Genomic DNA, 19,003 nt, shown 5'->3' with positions numbered 1-19,003 from the left:
TGATCTGATCAGCGAGTTTCTGTAAAGCTGAGCTCACGTGTGCTTGTGGAGGAATGTAAACACTTACGATAATGAACGAGTGAAACTCCCACGGCGAATAGAAAGGCTTACAGTTAATGAAAAGCGCTTCTAGATCGGGACAGCGCATCTTCTTTAGCACTGTTACATCTGTACACCACCTTTTTTTGATGTAAAAGCATGTCCCGCCGCCGCGCGATTTCCCCTTTGATTCTGCGTCGCGGTCCGCTCTGAACAGCTGAAAGCCCGGCAGATTTAACGCGCTGTCCGGTATGGCGTCATTCAGCCAGGTTTCCGTGAAACACAGAGCAGCAGGGTGTGAGAAATCCTTGTTTGTCCTGGAGAGCAGAAGGAGTTCGTCAGTTTTGTTGGGTAGAGAGTGGAGGTTCGCCAGATGGATGCTAGGCAACGGCATTCGAAATTCACGCTGCCTGAGCTTCACGAGGGCGCCGGCTCGCTTCCCCTGTCTGCGCGTCCTGAAGTGCTTGATCAGCGCCACTGCTCCGCCAACTACTATGTCCAGCAAAACATCAGAATAGTCAAAAACTGGTGAACTATCGGGTGGTGTGTATTGCCGAATGTCCAGCAATTCGTCTCTGGTGAAACTGATTGCAGGGATATAACTAAAGACAGGACAAACTAACAAAAACAACTGCAGAGCACGAGTTCCATCCAGCTGTCCAGCTGTAAAAGTGAAAAGACAACAGATGCACCATTTAGGTTCATTTCTTTAGGTTGTCACACCAGTAGATCATACTGGAACCTTTCAATTACTCTATTTGTCAGTATTTCAAGGTCCTTAAAACCATTTCTCTTCATATGTTGATGTTACTAGACGAACCCATTAGAGTCTTTGGAGTTCTTACAGAAATGTATGGGTTCTGTTTCTTATCGACAGTTTCCAGGAAGTCCAGCATTCACAAAGAAGCTCAATGACATTATTAAAGGAGTCAGTAATTCAAGTGTGATCAGTATAAGTCAAGTGTGTCTTTGTCATGATGTTGAAGAAGAGGGCTGGGCGAGTGTCAGAATAAACACCATCTGCTTCCTCTTTCTCATCACTCCTGCTTCATTACACACTCACACAGCATCTCTGAACCGTCTGATTTTGAGCAACAGATAAAATGGTAAGTTATTCTTCTATTACTTAATACCATCGCTAGTGGAGCTAAAGCAGCATCACTATTGCTCATGTTGGGAAATAAAAGCTCATAAAAGTGTACACACAATAAGACTTCAAAGAATATTTTGTTTTTAACAGACAGAATGCTATTTTAAAATTCAGTGTTTTGTTGTACACATAATTTGTATATGAATGTTTGTATTTGTGTGTGTTTGTTTCAGGTTTTCGCTGTACCACAGAGGATCCTCCTTATCTGCCTGCTTCAGTTTTGCACTTGTGCAGTCGGTCAGACTGTGGACCCAAAAACTCTCATGAGTATTGTTAAGAACTTTGAGAATCAGTATGTTGCTTTGATTCAACATAAAAGTAGAATTTACAATTCCCCCCGAAAAAAAAAAAATGCTCATACACGATCAAAATCATGAAATGAATTATCAAATATAAGAAATTATTTATAAAAATTAATAAGAAATTAAGAAATATATCAAGAAAAACTAACAATAGTTTTAAATCAAAATGTTTTGTCTTTTATAATTACACCATCATGCAATAATTTTAACATTAAAGTATTTTATCACTTTTAAATATATATAATGCATATTTTTCATACAATATTTGTTTTAAAATATGAGAAATAAGCTCTTATAAAATATTACATTCCCACTGCTTTGTAATTTCCAGGTTGGGTAACACAGGACAATACGCTGTCGCCTTCAGAATTGAGAAGGACAAATGTCTTAAAGGTTCTGACTATCCAAGCAAGGACTTACTAACTAAAGTGAAAGAAAAACTTGAGCTGAAAGAGATTTACCAGAGCGATGACCTCATTGCTGCAAATCCAAATGGAAAAGAACATTCAGAGTTTCGCCTGAAAAATTATCTGAAGAACATCTTGAAGGATGACAATGAATGTGTGGGTTTTTTCACTGTAAATTCACCCTGTTTGAAAACATGCCTAGCAGAATCTGGGCCATACAGCGTTAAAGACAGTCTTGTACTGTTAGAAAAATATGTGGGTATTAAAGCCTTTGCATTTAAAAAAATTTGGACACATGATAAAAAGGAGGATGTAATAAAGAGACTGAAGGAAATTGCACCTGATTTGCCATATTATCAGTGTGAGAAAAACAAAGCTAAATGTAATGGCCTGTAAGAAGAGTAATGCTTGACAGTTGCTTTCCTCACATATAGAAAGTTTTATTAAGCTGAGGATTTTTTTCTGTTTTAATTGCAGTAAACATTAAAATTGGCAAATAAAATCAATCATTTGTAAAAAGCATACATTTTGATATTGCATGCTTTATTAGATGACAAGTATTGTTAAAGTAAACTAATGTTAGCATGTCTGCTTACTGCTGGAGTGAATAAAAATACATTTTATTGAGCATCATTTGTGGTTCAACTATTATCTCATTATACGCATTATTCAGTCATATGGAGTGCCCATGTCTCTTTGAAAAATCGGCACGTAATTTCTACGTAATCGACGCGTAAGTAACACGTTATAGACGCGTGAAAATTCGCGTTTTTGGCGCTTCTGGCCTTCCATAAAGTATGAACAAGGCTTCAACAGCACAAAACGCTTCCACTACGAGAGAAAGCGGCAGCTGAGCAGTTATGGGATTACATCTCTGCCACAATTCTGCGAGCTAAAGATCATATTTTGAGCGCGCAAAAGTGTGTTTTGCACACGCGCGAACTGAGTTTTGTGGAGAATATAATCAGAATATCAACTTGCATAATAATTATGCATGCACTGTATTTTTCCTCTTCTGCTGTTGTGGTAATGCAAGAAATGTGAGTGGTTGTCAAGGCAGCCAATCAGAATTTAGCAGCCTCGTCTCTGATTGGCTAGAATTATGGCATATTGTAACGCTAGGTTGTGTTGAGCAAGTGAGCCGTTGGCATTTAGAGAGCACTGAGGGCTGGCATCAAGGGAGCAAGCTAGTGAAACGTTGCATGCGCAAAAGAGAAGGTCTGCACACATCCAAAAACTTATTTTAAATGCAAAATTGATTTTCGTGCGCTCGAAATACTTTTTTCTTTGCGAAACGAACGTTTTCTCCACAAAACTCAGATCGCGCGCGTGCAAAATGCACTTTTGTGCGCTCAAAATATGATCTTTCGTGTGCAGAATTGTGGCAGAGATCTAAGCCTATAAGCAGTGACCCAACCGCCTGCTGCCTCCAGTGTGAAAGGGCCTTTAGTCAGAAGTGTAGTCTGTCTCGGAGCGCGCGCACAAAAAACTGCCTGCCAACGTGCGAGTGTGAACTTGAATTTCCTTTCGCGCATACTACACTTATAAGAAGTGTGATTGCACCAAGCACATCACACTCTGTTACTCAACCATTCGTCCATGCTTCTTTTTCCACTCCAACGTTTTCACACTAAAAGCTGCACGGATATATTTGCTTACCCCAATAGGCCTTTTTCTCTGTAAATGATTTAGAAAATGTTCAATCAATTCACACTTGATTGAACTATTCACACTTTATATCATCGCCACGATATGTATTGTCATATCACCCAGCCCTAACATGCAATAATACTTTAAACACATTTGACAAGCTAATTGATAAAAAAAACAACAACAGATTAACTATCAAAACTGATTGGCTAACGCTATTTATTTCCCTTGTCAGTGCTTTTCTTCTTTCATGTTAACTGAAGGCAAATCTGAAAAATTCACTATTTTAACTTTAATAATACAACTGACCATGACATCCTCACCTCATCTTATTCCAGAAAAGTCGCTCACTCAATGCTGAATGGAATTGTACAGCTGCAGCTCATGTGATGGATGTTGGAGTTGGGGGAGGGGATGTGTTTGAACTAGTTGATGCACAAAATCAGCACCCTGATAAAGAGGTGGACAGGCACAAAGTATTGTATGTATTTTAAAAAATACACAAATACAAATCTTAAATGGATTTAAATACAAATTTCATTAGATTTTTTTCCCAAAGGCTTTAAAATACAAAATAGTATTTTGTATTTCAAATAAATATTTTGAATACATGTATCTGAAATACTGCCCATCCCTGATTGCGACCTCACAACTGCAGATAATAAAGAACATTTTTGACACACAGCAAATGTTGAAATCATATTTCAATAATTACAATACAATCAGCATCAGGTTTATTAAAATATATTCACTTGGTGGGACTGTCAGTGTAGTGCTGATACTACAATTTTTCACAACAACAGCAAAAATAATAATAATAACATTGAAAATAATAATTTCTATAGGCCTATTTTTAAATAACAAATTTTAATAGTATTTAAAGTAATAGTATTTATTCTTATTATATTTTTTAAAACATTACTTATTATATAATCACTTTTATTAAATTATATAATCACTTTGTTTTAATCAAATAAAAATATTTAGATATTATTTAAATGTTTTTATTTTAAATAATACATTACATTTGCAAATTGAAATTACAAATGAAAAATATAGGCTATTTTTTAAATTCCCAGCAGCTTCATGTTTTCCATCTTGTGTGATATTCACACACACACACACACACACACACACACACACACACACACACACACACACACACACACACACACACACACTGACACACACACACACACACACACACACACACACACACACACACACGCGTGCACACACACACACACACACATATACAAAAATAGTAAACTATTTTCACTCAGAAATTGCCTGTAAATTTCACAAACGTTTACAAACAAACAGCAAGTAACAATGAATTAAATATGAAATTTTGAAGTAGAAAATCTTACATAGTATTTTCTTGTAAAACATACTCCAGTAATCTTTATTTACAATTCTGAAAAATCTTTTTTTTTACACTGTTGAGAAGAACAAATGTCCTGCAGACCGCTTCTACCACTCTAATAAAATCTATTCACCTCTCAATGTGCTGTTGAACTGTCAGTCTGGTGCTGGTAAATGTATTTCATCCAGGACGAGTCTGTCAATCAAACCTGAACACACAGAGTCTGTGGTGAAGGTACAGCTGGTCCTCATCCACACCCACAGGCTCCCCGGGGCCCCGGGGCCCCGTCGCCTCAGACCCGCTGCAGGCTGACCCTCTCAATGGAGGTCAGGACTGCACTCATGGAAACTATTGGATTCAGTCAGCTGGAGATGAAACATCTCCCACAGCATATTACCCTGAGGAACACCGGCAGAGAGAGACTGTATGAGGGCAGAAGCATCCGGATGCATGAGGGGAGCCAGGTGTCAGGTGGAATTCAATCAATAAGAACATTTCAATTCATAGAGAGATGAACGTAAAACTGAAAAATGAGGTGTATAATAAAACGCCCCGGGTCGCTTCTGTAAACCCCCAGGATACTGTACTGAGTCCCAACAGATGCCCTGAGAATGTGTCCTTTCGCCTCACAAACAGCTAAATATCGACACATTGGGTTCTTTTATTTGTGTCTTGATGTGGCACATCACCCACTCGAGTTTGGATGAAAGAAATGAAGCAACAGCGCGAGCGCGTCACGGTGGATTTTCCGCTGTTCAGAAAGACATTATGCTATTAATTTTGTCAGTTGTGTCGAGAAATGAACGCTAGATGGCGAAACAAGATCAGTCCATAATTCAGCGGTCTCAAAATTATCTACCTTTTCTGCTCAACATTAATGATAATAATAATAATTAATATTTTAATGAATACTTTGTTATTTATCATTTTATTCTTTATGAGCATTATCACATTTTAATATTCTTTTTAAACATTTAATCATTTTAATTAATGTTTTAAAATATAAAAAGATTAAAATAGTGCATGGTATATTCGATAAATATTTAAAACTATATACTATATTTTTAAACAATAATTAAAATGATTAAAATAGCCTAATCTATTAATCTCAGTTAGATGACAAAATATTAGGCTATGCATACATACACATATAGGCTACACGTAAGTAATCACTTTTATTCATTATTTTACTGCTACTATTTATAATAATAAAAATAATAATAATACTGAAATATTTGTAGTAAATATTTTCTTCATATTATTAGATTAATATTTCAACCAATAAACTATTTTTTTTATAATATTTCATAAAATGAAGATTAAAATTATATCATCATTGTAATTAAATAAGTGTGTGTGTGTGTGTGTGTGTGTGTGTGTGTGTGTGATTCATCATAAATTATAATAGCTGTTTATTAACGAAGGTTGGAATAAACAACGAAATGCTATAATAATCATATTATATCTTATTATATCATTATTTAACATATGGGCTATATCTAATTAAATGTTTTTTAAATTATAAATATTTGCGTTTTGTGTCCAACACTGCTATTTTAAACTCCTTTTTCAATACCTTCAAACAAAAAATACTAAGTCTACTACGAATAATAATTTTAATAACTGATCGGGACTCTCTTTCTTGATTGACAGGCACGTCACCAGAGAATGCCACGCCCCCTCCAGCAGAGCTCTCGGAGCGCAAGTCTCGAGCGCCTCCAGATCAGTCGCGCGGAGCAGCGCGAGGAATAAACAGGAATAACGGAAAGACAGTAACGGGACGAATGGCGCTCATGGCCGGGATTATTTACGCTCTCACCTCGCTTTTCCTGGGGATTTGTGCAGGTCTTTCCGCTCCAAGGAATCATCCGGCGAATGAAGGTGAGAGGGGTTTGAGTAAAGAGGAAAAGTTTCGGGCGCAGAGTGAAAGTCGCGCAAATACAAACAGTGGCGATCTGCGGCCAGTTCCAGAAAAAAACACTTCAGAAAGAAGCCTCCTCATCATTTTACCTACATTATCAAAGGCTTTTTTATAATATAATAAGTCCTTGTTGCAACTGATGTCTGGAAATATAAATAATGTAGGGCAATTGTCACTTTAGCAGCTTAAAAACGAATTACTATTGATACATAGAGATATGCCACATATTTATTATTCACAATTTACATTTTAGATGTATAATTATTCATTATTTTGTTTATACTTCCTTCCCCTAATTAGTATTTATAATGTCTTAAATATTTAGTTTTAACTTTAAAAGGATTTGAATGGAATAGTAATAATTTGTTATCTGGAAATATAAACAATAGCCTACATATAATGTCAAACATCATAAAGGCTGTATAAGGCTTTATAATTTACTGTAAAGGCTTTGTATTTAACTTGAAGATGATTTGTTCTTATTATTGTCGAACTAGGCTTTCTTGTGAAGCCTGGAGGGCTTTTTTAATGCGTTACTGTATAAGACAAAACAGTGTTTGCTTAATTTTTAAGAAAACAACACACTTTTCTTTACATTTTGGTTAATTTGTGAATTAATATTTGTAATAATTAGCCATAATTCCCAACTAAGTTCAGCACTTTATTAAACCCTGTGCAATTGTCTGTCACTTTTCAGCCACCTTTGCAGCGGTTGTCATTATTTATCAGAGATTTATGCCGTCCAGCTTTCATCCTAGCATCAGTTTTATCACTGTGGGTAAGATGCACAGGCTTTAGTGATCTCATTCTCAGGTCCTCTGTGTTTTTCTCCTTCAGTCACGCTGCTGGATTCCAGATCGGTGCAGGGAGATCTGGCATGGGTCGCCAGCCCGACGGAAGGAGGGGTGAGTCGAGACCATCTCTCCGTCCCTCTTTCTCCAGCTTGACCTCATTAGTATTCATACGTAGAGTTTGAGCACCATTTCATACGTTTAGATTGATACCGCATCTAAAAGCATCTAAAACCTAGAGCCTTTAAGGACGTACAAATGATTACAAATGAACTGAGATCCATATAATATTAAATTCATGGTTAAGTGCATTGTATTTCTAATAAATGACAGGATTTAAAGGTGTTTAACACCATCACATTTATTTAACGCATATATAAAGTTAATTAATTATACATTATAGCAGTTTCGTTCTGTTCTGCTTTGATGATAATTAAATTCAGCCATACAAAGAGTGCAGGCGACTTTATTTTTATTAGACCCATCTGGAGTTCATTTATAAATAATTTTGCCAGTAATAATGTCTTTTTAGGCCGTTATTTACTGAGAAGCGCCATAGGATTGTGTTTGAGTATTAAACTTTGGTGGTACACTTTTAAAAATCAAGGTTCTTTATTGGCATCAAAGGTTCCACAAAGAAACATTCATGTAACGTCTTTAATGCACAAAAGTTCTTCTGATTATTAAAATGTTCTTCACACTAAAAAATGGTTCTTTTAAGAAGGTTTTACTTAAAGGTATGGAAGGTTTCTGCCATAATTGTGACTTTTTATCTCGCAATTCAGATTTTTATTTCTCAGTTCTGATTTTATAGTTTACAATTTAGACTTTTTTCACACAATTATAAATTTTCAGAGGATAAAAAGTCAGAATTGTGAGATATAAACTTGCAATTGCAAGAAAAAAGTCAGAATTGTTAGAAGTCGCATGTAATTACCTTTTTTGTTTTTTATTCTGTGGAGCAAACAAAAAAAGTGGGACAGTCTTTGCTCAGAATTGTGAAAAAAAAATCAGAATTGTGAAATGTGAACTTGGATTTGTGAAGAAAAAGTCAGACTTCTGAGTTTATATCTCACGATTCTGAGTCATTTCTCAGAATTGAGAGAAAAAAGTCAGAATTGTGAGATAAAAACTTGCAAAAACTTTTTTATTTTTTCATCCCATGGCATGAACCCAAAATAGTTCTTCTATAGCATTGCCATTAAAAAAAAAAATTCTCAGTGTACCCTCACAATTTTGGTTCAGGTCTTCAGAGAGCCTCAAGTTTGTTTACATCTCATATGTAAAAGCATTTTATATTTTAGATACTGTCAGTATGTTGATATTGTCCGTTTCAGCATCTAAAAATGTTCATGTCACGTATGAATACCTACAAATACAAGTGAGATCAGCCTACCCTGTCCACTTCTCTGGGATGTACATTTGGAAAGCTAGGTTACAGCAACGGGCGTCAAATTTCCTAAATAGTAGAGGGAGACAGAAATGCCCTTTGTTAGGAAACTCTATCCCTTTTCTCTCAAAAGAGGTAGGGGGCGAGACTTGGCAACCCAGAGGCAGAGAAAAGGTCTGTTTGAGTGTGTGTGTGTGTGTGTGTGCGTGCGTGCGTGCGTGTGTGTGTGCGTGTGCGTGTGTGCGTGTGCGTGTGTGTGTGTGTGTGTGTGTGAGATTTTATACCGAGGGGGTCAGCGGGTTCTGTCCGATAATGTATGCTTCTGCACTGTTTGGAGAAGGAGATTTATTTGTGAATCACCAATTAGCCGTTTAACATCTTCAGATCAGGTGCATCTAAATGACCACATCAGCCATTCAATAAAACACACATAATCCCCTTTCATTCCGGAGCAGCTCGGCTTCCTTTCGCATCGATCCAAGTCTCATTGAGCTCCTGAGTTCCTCTCCCTCTGTGATCTTCTCCGTGATGGACAGGCCTTTGGCACGGACGGTGGGCGGGTATTCAGACTTTAATACGGACAATTAGCTCCTTTCTCCTCTCGTCCCGCTATCGGCAGCTCTGGGTTCTTATCTCTGCGCTGCTCCTCTGGGCCTCTGTAGTTACACAGATGAAGGGACGAGCCGAACGGAGACGATCACGCTCCCTGACGGACACCAGATTGCTGTCAGTCTTATTATCTCAGAAATGCTCAATTAGTTTTAGCGCACTTTGAATAATTCCTTGAGATTATTCAGGGCCGTCAGGATGATCTTAGTGGGATCGTGGCTGCTGATATCACACACAATAATTTTTCAACAGATTTTTTTTTGCGTTCTAAAAATTGCAAATTAATAATTTGGTAAATTTGTAGATCAGCCTGTGCCTGTTAACTGATATGTGTTCATTTGTAATCAGTTTGGATAAAAGCATTTGCTAAATGAATAAATGTGTATGTAGTTCATGGTCAAAGGCAAATTATTAATGCACATACATTATTGGTCAAAAATTTTGAATAATTACGAATGAATAATTTCATGCTCACCAAGGCTGCATTTATTTGATCAGAAATACAGTAAATGTGTAATACTGTGAGATATTATTACAGTTTAAAGGAACTGAATCATATTAGAATGATATCTGACTGAGGATTATGTGATACTGAAGACTGGAGTAATGATGCTGAAAATTCAGCTTTGATCAGTGATCACAGGAATAAATTACATTTTACAATATATTCAAATAAAAGTCTGTTATTTTAAATTGTAATAATATTTCACAATATTACTGGTTTTTACTGTATTTTTGCTCAAATAAATGCAACTTTGGTGAGCATAAGGGACTTATCTCAAAGACTTTTATTATACCAAACTTTTGAATGGTAGTCTAAGATAAGATGTGATATTTCCCGTTCAGACTCTTGGGTATCAGCATTTAAATTTGTGTTTATATGGTGTTCAATTGCTTTAAAACAAATCATAAGTGCTGATTAGATGATGAAAACTCAATTAGTCCAATCAGTCGCTGCAATGCTGGTTTAGCAGAGGCTGAGAAGTGTTGTAGTTTGCCACGTTTTATTTATTCTATCTTTATTTTAAAAAAGGAACTTGACTTTTCGTGAGTAAAAGAACCAGCTCATCATTCGAGTCAGTTGTTCGTGAATGGAATCGCTTGCGCTGTTTCTGTTTCACTAAAAAGAACCAATGTAAAAGAGTCATTTATTTGTGAATCGGACTCATCGGACAACATTACTCGCTGATTAACCACTATAGTATGATGCATTGTTGTGGAAACTAACTAGCCAGTCACGACTGTTTCCCAAACACGGTCGCATCTCCATCGTTTGAACCACATTGGTTCAGCAATATAGGGCCATTGTTAATGACGTCACACGCATGTGGTGGAGTAATAACTTCTGCTAATTAATTGATTCGAGTTCTGAGATACTGTCTTCGACATTAGGATACGATTGTCGCATTTCTCCCCCTAGTGGCAGTCGCACTGAACTTTCAGATTGGTTGTGAAGCAGCTGTTACCCTCGGCTTATTCTCCATGGTAAAATTAACAATTTTAATGAATATAATGACTGTATGAAAATATCCACACAAAACAAATGACCAATTATGGGGCTCCCACACTGTTCTCCAATGGAAATGAATGACTTCTGGTCTATCGCTTGTCGTTTGTTGGAGATAGTGAAGGCGGCTTTATTTACTTTTTTTGTGTTCCCTGTCATTTTGCTTTATTTGATGTTTGATTCATCGCGCGTTTCCTCTTACGTCATACTCCATGCTTAGTATCTGCAAATCATTCGACATTGTCCTATCAATCACCTCTCCTTACTCTGTGTATGTGGTAAGTGAACTTTCATGTACTGTGATGTAACAGTCTACCGCTAGCAAGCGGCTAACCATGTCCCTTTAGTTGCTCCGTAGAACGCGTTATTTGTTTTCCGTGCCTTTCTGCAAACGGATTCACGCTTCGGGCACACCCCCTAACCCCGCCCCCCGATGTCATCGTCCATCATGATGTTTCACTGTAGATGCCAGTTTGGTAGACATCGCCCAACCCTAAAATCCATATGTCTTACTAACAAGAAACTATGCTTCTAACCACAGGTTGAGAGCTGTAGCAAATTTTTTTTTGCATTGCTTGCATTCTAAAAGATTTCAATTTGACATTGAGAAGGTCTTGATTTCCCACATTTCTAACATTGTTCTTTTGCTGTCCTGTGCAGTGGGAAGAGGTGAGCATCATGGACGAGAAGAACATCCCCATCAGAACATACCAGGTGTGTAACGTGATGGAGCCCAATCAGAACAACTGGCTCAGGACTCACTGGATCCGGCGCGGCCCAGCACAGCGGATTTACATCGAGATTAAATTCACCCTGCGTGACTGTAACAGCCTGCCCGGCGTAATCGGCACCTGCAAAGAGACGTTCAACCTCTACTACCTCGAGTCCGACTCCGATAACGAGCGCTACGCTCACGAGAGCCGCTTTGAGAAGATCGACACGGTGGCGGCAGACGAGAGCTTCACGCAGGTGGATATTGGTGATCGGATCATGAAGCTGAACACTGAGGTTCGGGACGTTGGTGTTCTGAGCCGCGCAGGGTTTTATCTGGCCTTCCAGGATGTAGGAGCCTGCATCGCTCTGGTTTCCATTCATGTGTTTTACAAGAAGTGTCCATTAGCCGTGAGGAACCTAGCGCAGTTTCCTGACACAGTAACCGGAGCTGACACATCGTCACTGGTAGAGGTGCGTGGCTCCTGTGTGAATCACTCGGAGGAGCAGGAGGTTCCCAAAATGTACTGCGGTGCAGATGGAGAGTGGCTGGTGCCCATTGGGAATTGCCTGTGCAACCCTGGATATGAGGAACGGAATGAGCAATGTCAGGGTAAGACACTTGTGATGTTACACTCAAACTAGACTAAATGATCTTGGGCACATTTTAGAATTGACTCCATTACATCAGTTGGAATTTTGAATTGAATTGGTCACACCCCCAGGAAGTTGTCACTCTCTCTGTTTTTAACCCTCAAGTTTTTTTTAACTCTCAGAGACCAAAGCATAGATATTCACATGTATTATATGTACATTGTATTGTAGCAGAAACAGGCTTTCATACAAAAGTTCAGAAAACACACTTTGTACCATTCATTGAGTTCACAGTTTGAGTCCTAAAACAAAGCAGTTTTCTAAACTTAGAAAAATATTCTTAATTATGTATGTTTAGAATTTCAGGGCCTTTTCCTTCCTGTCACTAGACATATAAATAAAAAAGCGCCAAATGCTTACTTTGTAAATAGATTAATTTGTTTCAGAACTGTTAAGAATTGTGTCTAGTGCCAGTTAATATGCCTATTTTTTCCCACACCAAAACTGTTGTAGTCATAAATTTCAGAGTGTCATCTACTGTTATGTGTAGTTTTTGCCCATATTTAGTGAAAGTTAGGTATTATTTAATTGCATTATACAAATGATGCAATTCTGCTATGCTGGGTCTCTAAGGGTTAAACTTTTTTAATTGAAAAACGTTACCTTTATAGTGAAAAATTACTTAAATATGGAAGCTTGTTTCCACCATGGAATAAACAAATTAAAAGATAATTGTGACTTCTTATCTCACAATTATGACTTTTTTTCTCAAACTCAGAATTGCAGGATATAAACTCATAATTCTGACTTTTTTTTCTTGCAGTTGCGAGTTTGTATCTTGCAATTCTGACTTCTCACAATTGCGAGAAACAAATTCCAATTGCAAGTCCATTTCTGAGGAAAAGAAAGTCAGCTCACAATTCTGACCTTTTCTTACAATTGCAACTTTATATCTCAGAATTATGTCTTTATAAATCACAATCGCGTGTTATAAAGTCAGAATTGCAAGATGCAAACTTGCAATTGCGAGAAAAAAGTCAGAATTGTGAGATAAAAAGTCACAATTACCGTTTTTATTTTTATTCAGTGGCAGAAACAAGCGTCCATACTTTAAAATTTGAATTTTTAAATTAAGGTTAATTTACGTTTGAATGACCTCAAGTTGAATTCGGAAACTGAACACTTCATTTAAAAGGATTCTCAATTCACTTCTGAATGGTGAACAACACTTCCGTCCAACCATCCATCCATCCCTGTCTTTTTTCTTGTCCTCTCAAGCACGAGTCTGTCATCAGTTGGTAATAAGAGTGCTTCTTGATTGGTTTATCAGCATTTGTGATTGTGTAATAAGGAGGACTGAGGTCTCTCCTCCCATGAGAACAAGAGATGCTGATTACAAACACAGAGTAGAAGAGAGAAGAGAAGAGGCAGTAAATCCACGAGTGCCATCCTCACCCGAGCGTTCTCACGGAAATAACATTATAATCATACTAGTTGGGCTCTGGACTTTGTAATTAACAGATTTTTGGCAACTTCATTCCACATAATAGGATGTGACTCACTGTGGATGTGTGTGTGAGAGAGAGAGAGAGAGAGAGAGAGGGATCATGAGAGAAAGATGGAATGAGTCGAGGCATGTTATCAAGAGTCTAAAAATGGCAGAGGGCCGCGAGTGTGATGAATGGATCTGTTGGAGGAGAAAAAAATGTAATTATCTTTAAAACTGACATTTCATTCTGCCATAGATCAAGTCAAATAAGAGCCTGTGACAATAATAAATACACATAACACAGACGTGTTGAAAGAAAAGAGAAAGTAGGACTTCTCTTGTGCTTAATGGCTTCTAGACATGTGCTGCTATTTGTAGAAGTGCCTCAAAGACGCACTGCAAACACTTTGCGTGGTTTCCATAGCGATGATGAGGGAAAGCCGGCACCACCATTGACCTTTGCCCCGAGAGGTCACGGGTTATGTTCTCGCTCAGGACTCAAGTGCAGTCATCTGGAGCTGTTTCAGGTTTCCTTAAGTGTGCGTCGACTCCATGATGAGTTGAATGTTATGTTTTTGAAGGGGATTTATGTTACAGACAGATTATTAGTTGAGCCTTCATGAATACTGATGGTATTTGAATCTGCATTAATTATTCAGAAAATTGAAAACTATGAATAGCAACACACTGTGGACTTTTTTTTTTTTACTGATCTCAGAGATATTTTCATGACATTTATTTTCGTATGTGTGTTTCATGACAAGCATTTGAACTCACATACATATATATATATTATGAAGGTAGAATGACGTCAAAAAGATTTGCATACGCAGGGTAAGAGTTGTGGTGTAATTATATATTCATTGTTGCATTATCTTTTATATATAATATTAATATTAAAGTAATATATATTAAATATTTAAATGTATTATGTTATTGTATGTTATATTATAAGTGTGTATTATACTGTATTATTATGTACAATATAAATATTACAATAAATAGTATCTAATATATGTATATATGTATAATGGTGAACAAATGGTGAAATGTAAGACTTTTGCACACCATATAACCATGTCTAACAAGAGAGCTCATGTGCTTTGTGTAGCTCTAAATGACTACTTTATGGGAAAATTGGTTGCTAAATACATTATATAAATATAAAATCAATGCATGTTACTCTTTTGAAAAGTTATCTTGGTATATACGGTGTGGAAAGAAAGTAATGCATTACTTATTTCTTCTGAGGAGTTGCAGTGCATGTGAAAGTATCGACGCTATTGTTGAGCTGACGCTGTGCTGAAAGGAATCTGCCATTGCAGTCGAGTCTTGGGGTTCTGTGAGAGTTTTGGGGGTTCACCGGGGGGAGCTGAAGAAGAGGTCCGGGGCAGGTCAGAGGTCACTGACTCTTTCATCCATCTCTGACGCTCGGCTGACAGCTGGAGAGGAGAAATTTATTAAGACATCAAAACTCTTGACAGCTGGGCTTCCACAGGATGCCATGGAGACACAGAAGCTGTGATCCCGGCTCCTGTTCTCTATAAGGGCCTGATGGGGGACGGCAAGAGAGAAGCTGCTGTTTGTTCTGTGTGGTTTAGAGCCGCCTGTTGCATGTGCACCCACAGGACAGATAGATCTTTACAATCTCATTACATTTTTCTAGACAGAAATAATATTAAATGGAGAACAAATTGAGAGTTTTGCTTATTTCTTCTGATTAATCTCACATGTGTCTTCTTTAGAGTTTCAAAAGAAATAGTAGACCACAAATTAGATTCTTAAATGCAATGATAAATAATAAAACAATGCAATAATTTTTTTGATAAATAATGCAGTATTTTTTGTTTTCTTTTGGCTCAGAGGTGAACGGCTGGCCTGCAAATTTGATCTCTTTAAAATCTCAATTGTTGTCTCCTGTCAGCGAGACTATAAAGAACAAACTGCGATTTTGTGTTGAGACATCCCCTGCTTCCCAGATTTTTCTCCTGACAAAAAACACCAATAAAGTAAGAGATTTCAATTTGAATTCAAACATTTCTTCCTGGATCTTCCAAGACAGATCTGTTCACTTTAATTTATTTTAATTTTAATTTCTCCCAACTATACTAATTAAATGAGAAACGTCTAAGATGATGACAGTAGGCGCATTTCCATTACAGATTTGCACAAAACTTTTTGAATGTCGATAAAAAAAATATTGCGAAATGACGGCGTTTCCATTAACCAATGTTATGCGACTAAAACGTAACCGCAGTGTTACAGTGTCAATTGTCTAAGCATTAATGGTAGGGAAAGCCCCTTATACTGGAGAGCGGCCACGTATGATGTGTTTCTTGGAGGTTATAGTACATTGAAGAATGATCATATGACTTTTTACATACGCCATGTGACCTGTAAATGCGAAAAAGCCATTTCCATTGCAGTTTTGCGAATTATTCCTTTTTCGCATTGCCTGAAAAACCACCTCATGCGAACGTAAAAACTTTTTCTGCGATATATGGGCGTTTTTGCGAAATTGACGCGTTTCCTTTAGGCGTATTTTCAATTCGCAATTTAAATTTGCGCAATTTGAAGGGTAATGGAAACGCGCCTAGTGATGAAAAAATTTATATAATAAAAATGTATTATATAAAATTTGATATATACTTTTTGAGTCATCATTATGATCATCTCAGATGTTTCTCATATAATTCATATAATGTAGAAATGAAAATTAAATTAAATTAAGGTGAATAGATCTGTGAGTAGATCCTAAAACTCCTAAAATTATTGATTGATTGATTGATTTTATTATAAAAAAGTAGTATTATAAAGAAGTTCATATAGTTATTGTCTTTTGCATTTTTCAAAACAGATTTGTTTTATTCAATTTAATTTAATTTCCCCAAAAGGAATTTTAGGGGAAACTTCTGAGTAGGGCTGCACGATTATGACAAAAATCACAATTGTCGATTATTCCCTTGAAATTGTAATTGCGATTATTAATTACGATTATCACAATTTACATTGAATGATGTTTATACCATTGTCTGAGGCAACTGCATGCCGTATTTTTATATAAAAATAAACAAGCTGAAAACACTCTAACTGAAAAACCTTTAGTGCTTTTCTATAGTATTAAGCCTCAAATGTCAAATATACATCGGATTGGTTTCTTCTTTAAATTATAAAAAAAGTAAAAATATGCATGGTATTATAATGTTATACTAAAACTAAAACAATGGGAAAACCTTAAAATAACATGTAGAAAGAAAAAAACATATCATAAGCGTGCAGAATAACATAAGTGGACTTTGAACGATTAATTGCCACCTTGAACGATTACGTAATTGTGCCATCCATAATTGTAATTGCGATTAGAAATTCGATTAATTGTGCAGCCCTACTTCTGAGGTATTGACAATGATGCCTCCATTAAAAATGCATGTAATAAATATATTGACATCCTGTGGAAACCCAGTTGTCAAGGGTATATGTTCTATTTTATATTTTATTGTATTTTTTTTTTGTTTTTGTTTTTTTTTTCAAAAGATTTAAACAGTAGAATTATAAAAGATTTGGCTATTGTCTTTTGTATCCTTTTAAATTTGAAAGCGCCAGTACCCATTTTCTGTTTGATCTCATCTCCTGAGCTATGAATGAGCAATCTCTGAGCCATAAGATGTCCTCTGGGTAGTGAAGGAAAGGACAGGAGAGGAAGGAATCAATCTCTCTCACCTTTTCTTCATCACTTTCCTGCTTTTTTTCCTGTGCCATTTATTTGAGCTGAGGGAAAGTCGGTGTTGAATTGTGTTTCGTGTTCCAGCTTTTTGTGCCCCCGTTTTCTCCGACATGCCTGAATGGTTTAAACACACAGCAGGCTAAAAAGAACAGGTCAGAGTTTACCTCAGCCCGAAGAGCTCGGGACGGCCAGCCCAGTTCCTCAGCAGAGGAAACAGAGATAGAAAGAGTCCTGTGTGTGCGAGTCGAACATCATAACCGAGGTGTTGAGAGCTGTTTCTGGTCTGGATGGTGTTCTGTTCCCTCAGTTCTTTATCTCAGACTCTCTCTCAACGCCGGCTCTCCCTCCTCTAAAAGGAGCGTGACAGAAGCGCGAGAGAGACGGCACCGTCGTAACATTGATATAATGTTGCAGCTCGCTGACAGTCCCTTATATTAACCAGACTTAATGGACTCTCTGGAAGTCTTACAAGGGAACGACAGGAGACGTGTGGCCTCGGCTGACCTGAATTTCCCTCTCTCGTTTCAGTCAAATTCAGCTCTGATTCAGCTCTCTTAAAGGGACAGTTTGCACAAAAATCACCTACTCACCCTGATGTTGCTTATAATAGGAAATATTTAGCAAGCTTCTTATTTCTAAACAATTTAAAGAACAAAAAAGCATTATAAAATTATCCATGTGACATGTTTTGTGTATTTCAAGTGTTCAAAAGACATGCAATGGATTTGTGCATTTTTCCTAAAATCCCTTTTTTTGAACCTGGCAGTGAATTGCGACATACATTTTAGTTTATTTTTCACCCAAAGTTAGAATATGTATTTTCTATTGACAGTGTCCTGAAAAAGGCATCAATACACCAATAAAAGTGAGAGATTAAAGTTTTAAGTCAAACATTTCTCTTCAAATTCTTCCAAGTTATCCTACATATTTTATTCACTTTAAGTTTTATTTAATGGAATTTCATTTTAATTTCTTCAAATTTGATGACTCTGTTAAAAATTCTTATTAAAATTATAATAAATGTATAATAATAAAAAAAAGATTAATATAAACCATATATATATATATATATATATATATATATATATATATACACACATCATTTATTTATTTATTTATTTACAAACATACCATAATAGTATTATAAAAGTAGTTCATATGACTATTGTCTTTTGCATCTTCTGTTCTATATTAACTTTAAATATTATATATTTTTTTTATTTTAATTTAGATTAAACAAAATTATTAATAGAGATCTCATAGTCATCATCTCAGTTGTTTCTCCTAAAACTGAAAATGTATGTGTGTTTGTGTGTGTGTGTGTGTGTGTGTGTGTGTGTGTGTGTGTGTAGA

At 36.6% G+C, this 19,003-nt stretch overlaps 1 protein-coding gene across 1 annotated transcript in view; it reads left to right on the top strand.

Annotated features, from left to right (window-relative positions):
* The first annotated feature begins 6,665 nt into the window (after positions 1-6,665).
* epha4l (eph receptor A4, like) overlaps positions 6,666-19,003 on the top strand; it is a 43,120-nt gene continuing 30,782 nt past the window's right edge. The window contains exons 1-3 of the mRNA XM_016462325.1: positions 6,666-6,795; positions 7,673-7,740; positions 11,793-12,456. Coding sequence (XP_016317811.1) covers positions 6,699-6,795; positions 7,673-7,740; positions 11,793-12,456 — 829 coding nt within the window. The 5' untranslated portion in view covers positions 6,666-6,698. The remainder of the gene's footprint in view (positions 6,796-7,672; positions 7,741-11,792; positions 12,457-19,003) is intronic.

Source organism: Sinocyclocheilus anshuiensis, unplaced genomic scaffold (genome assembly GCF_001515605.1).
Source record: "Sinocyclocheilus anshuiensis isolate Anshui unplaced genomic scaffold, SAMN03320099.WGS_v1.1 scaffold272, whole genome shotgun sequence".
Taxonomy (NCBI): Eukaryota; Metazoa; Chordata; class Actinopteri; order Cypriniformes; family Cyprinidae; genus Sinocyclocheilus; species Sinocyclocheilus anshuiensis.
This window is presented reverse-complemented; position numbering and strand designations above follow the sequence as displayed.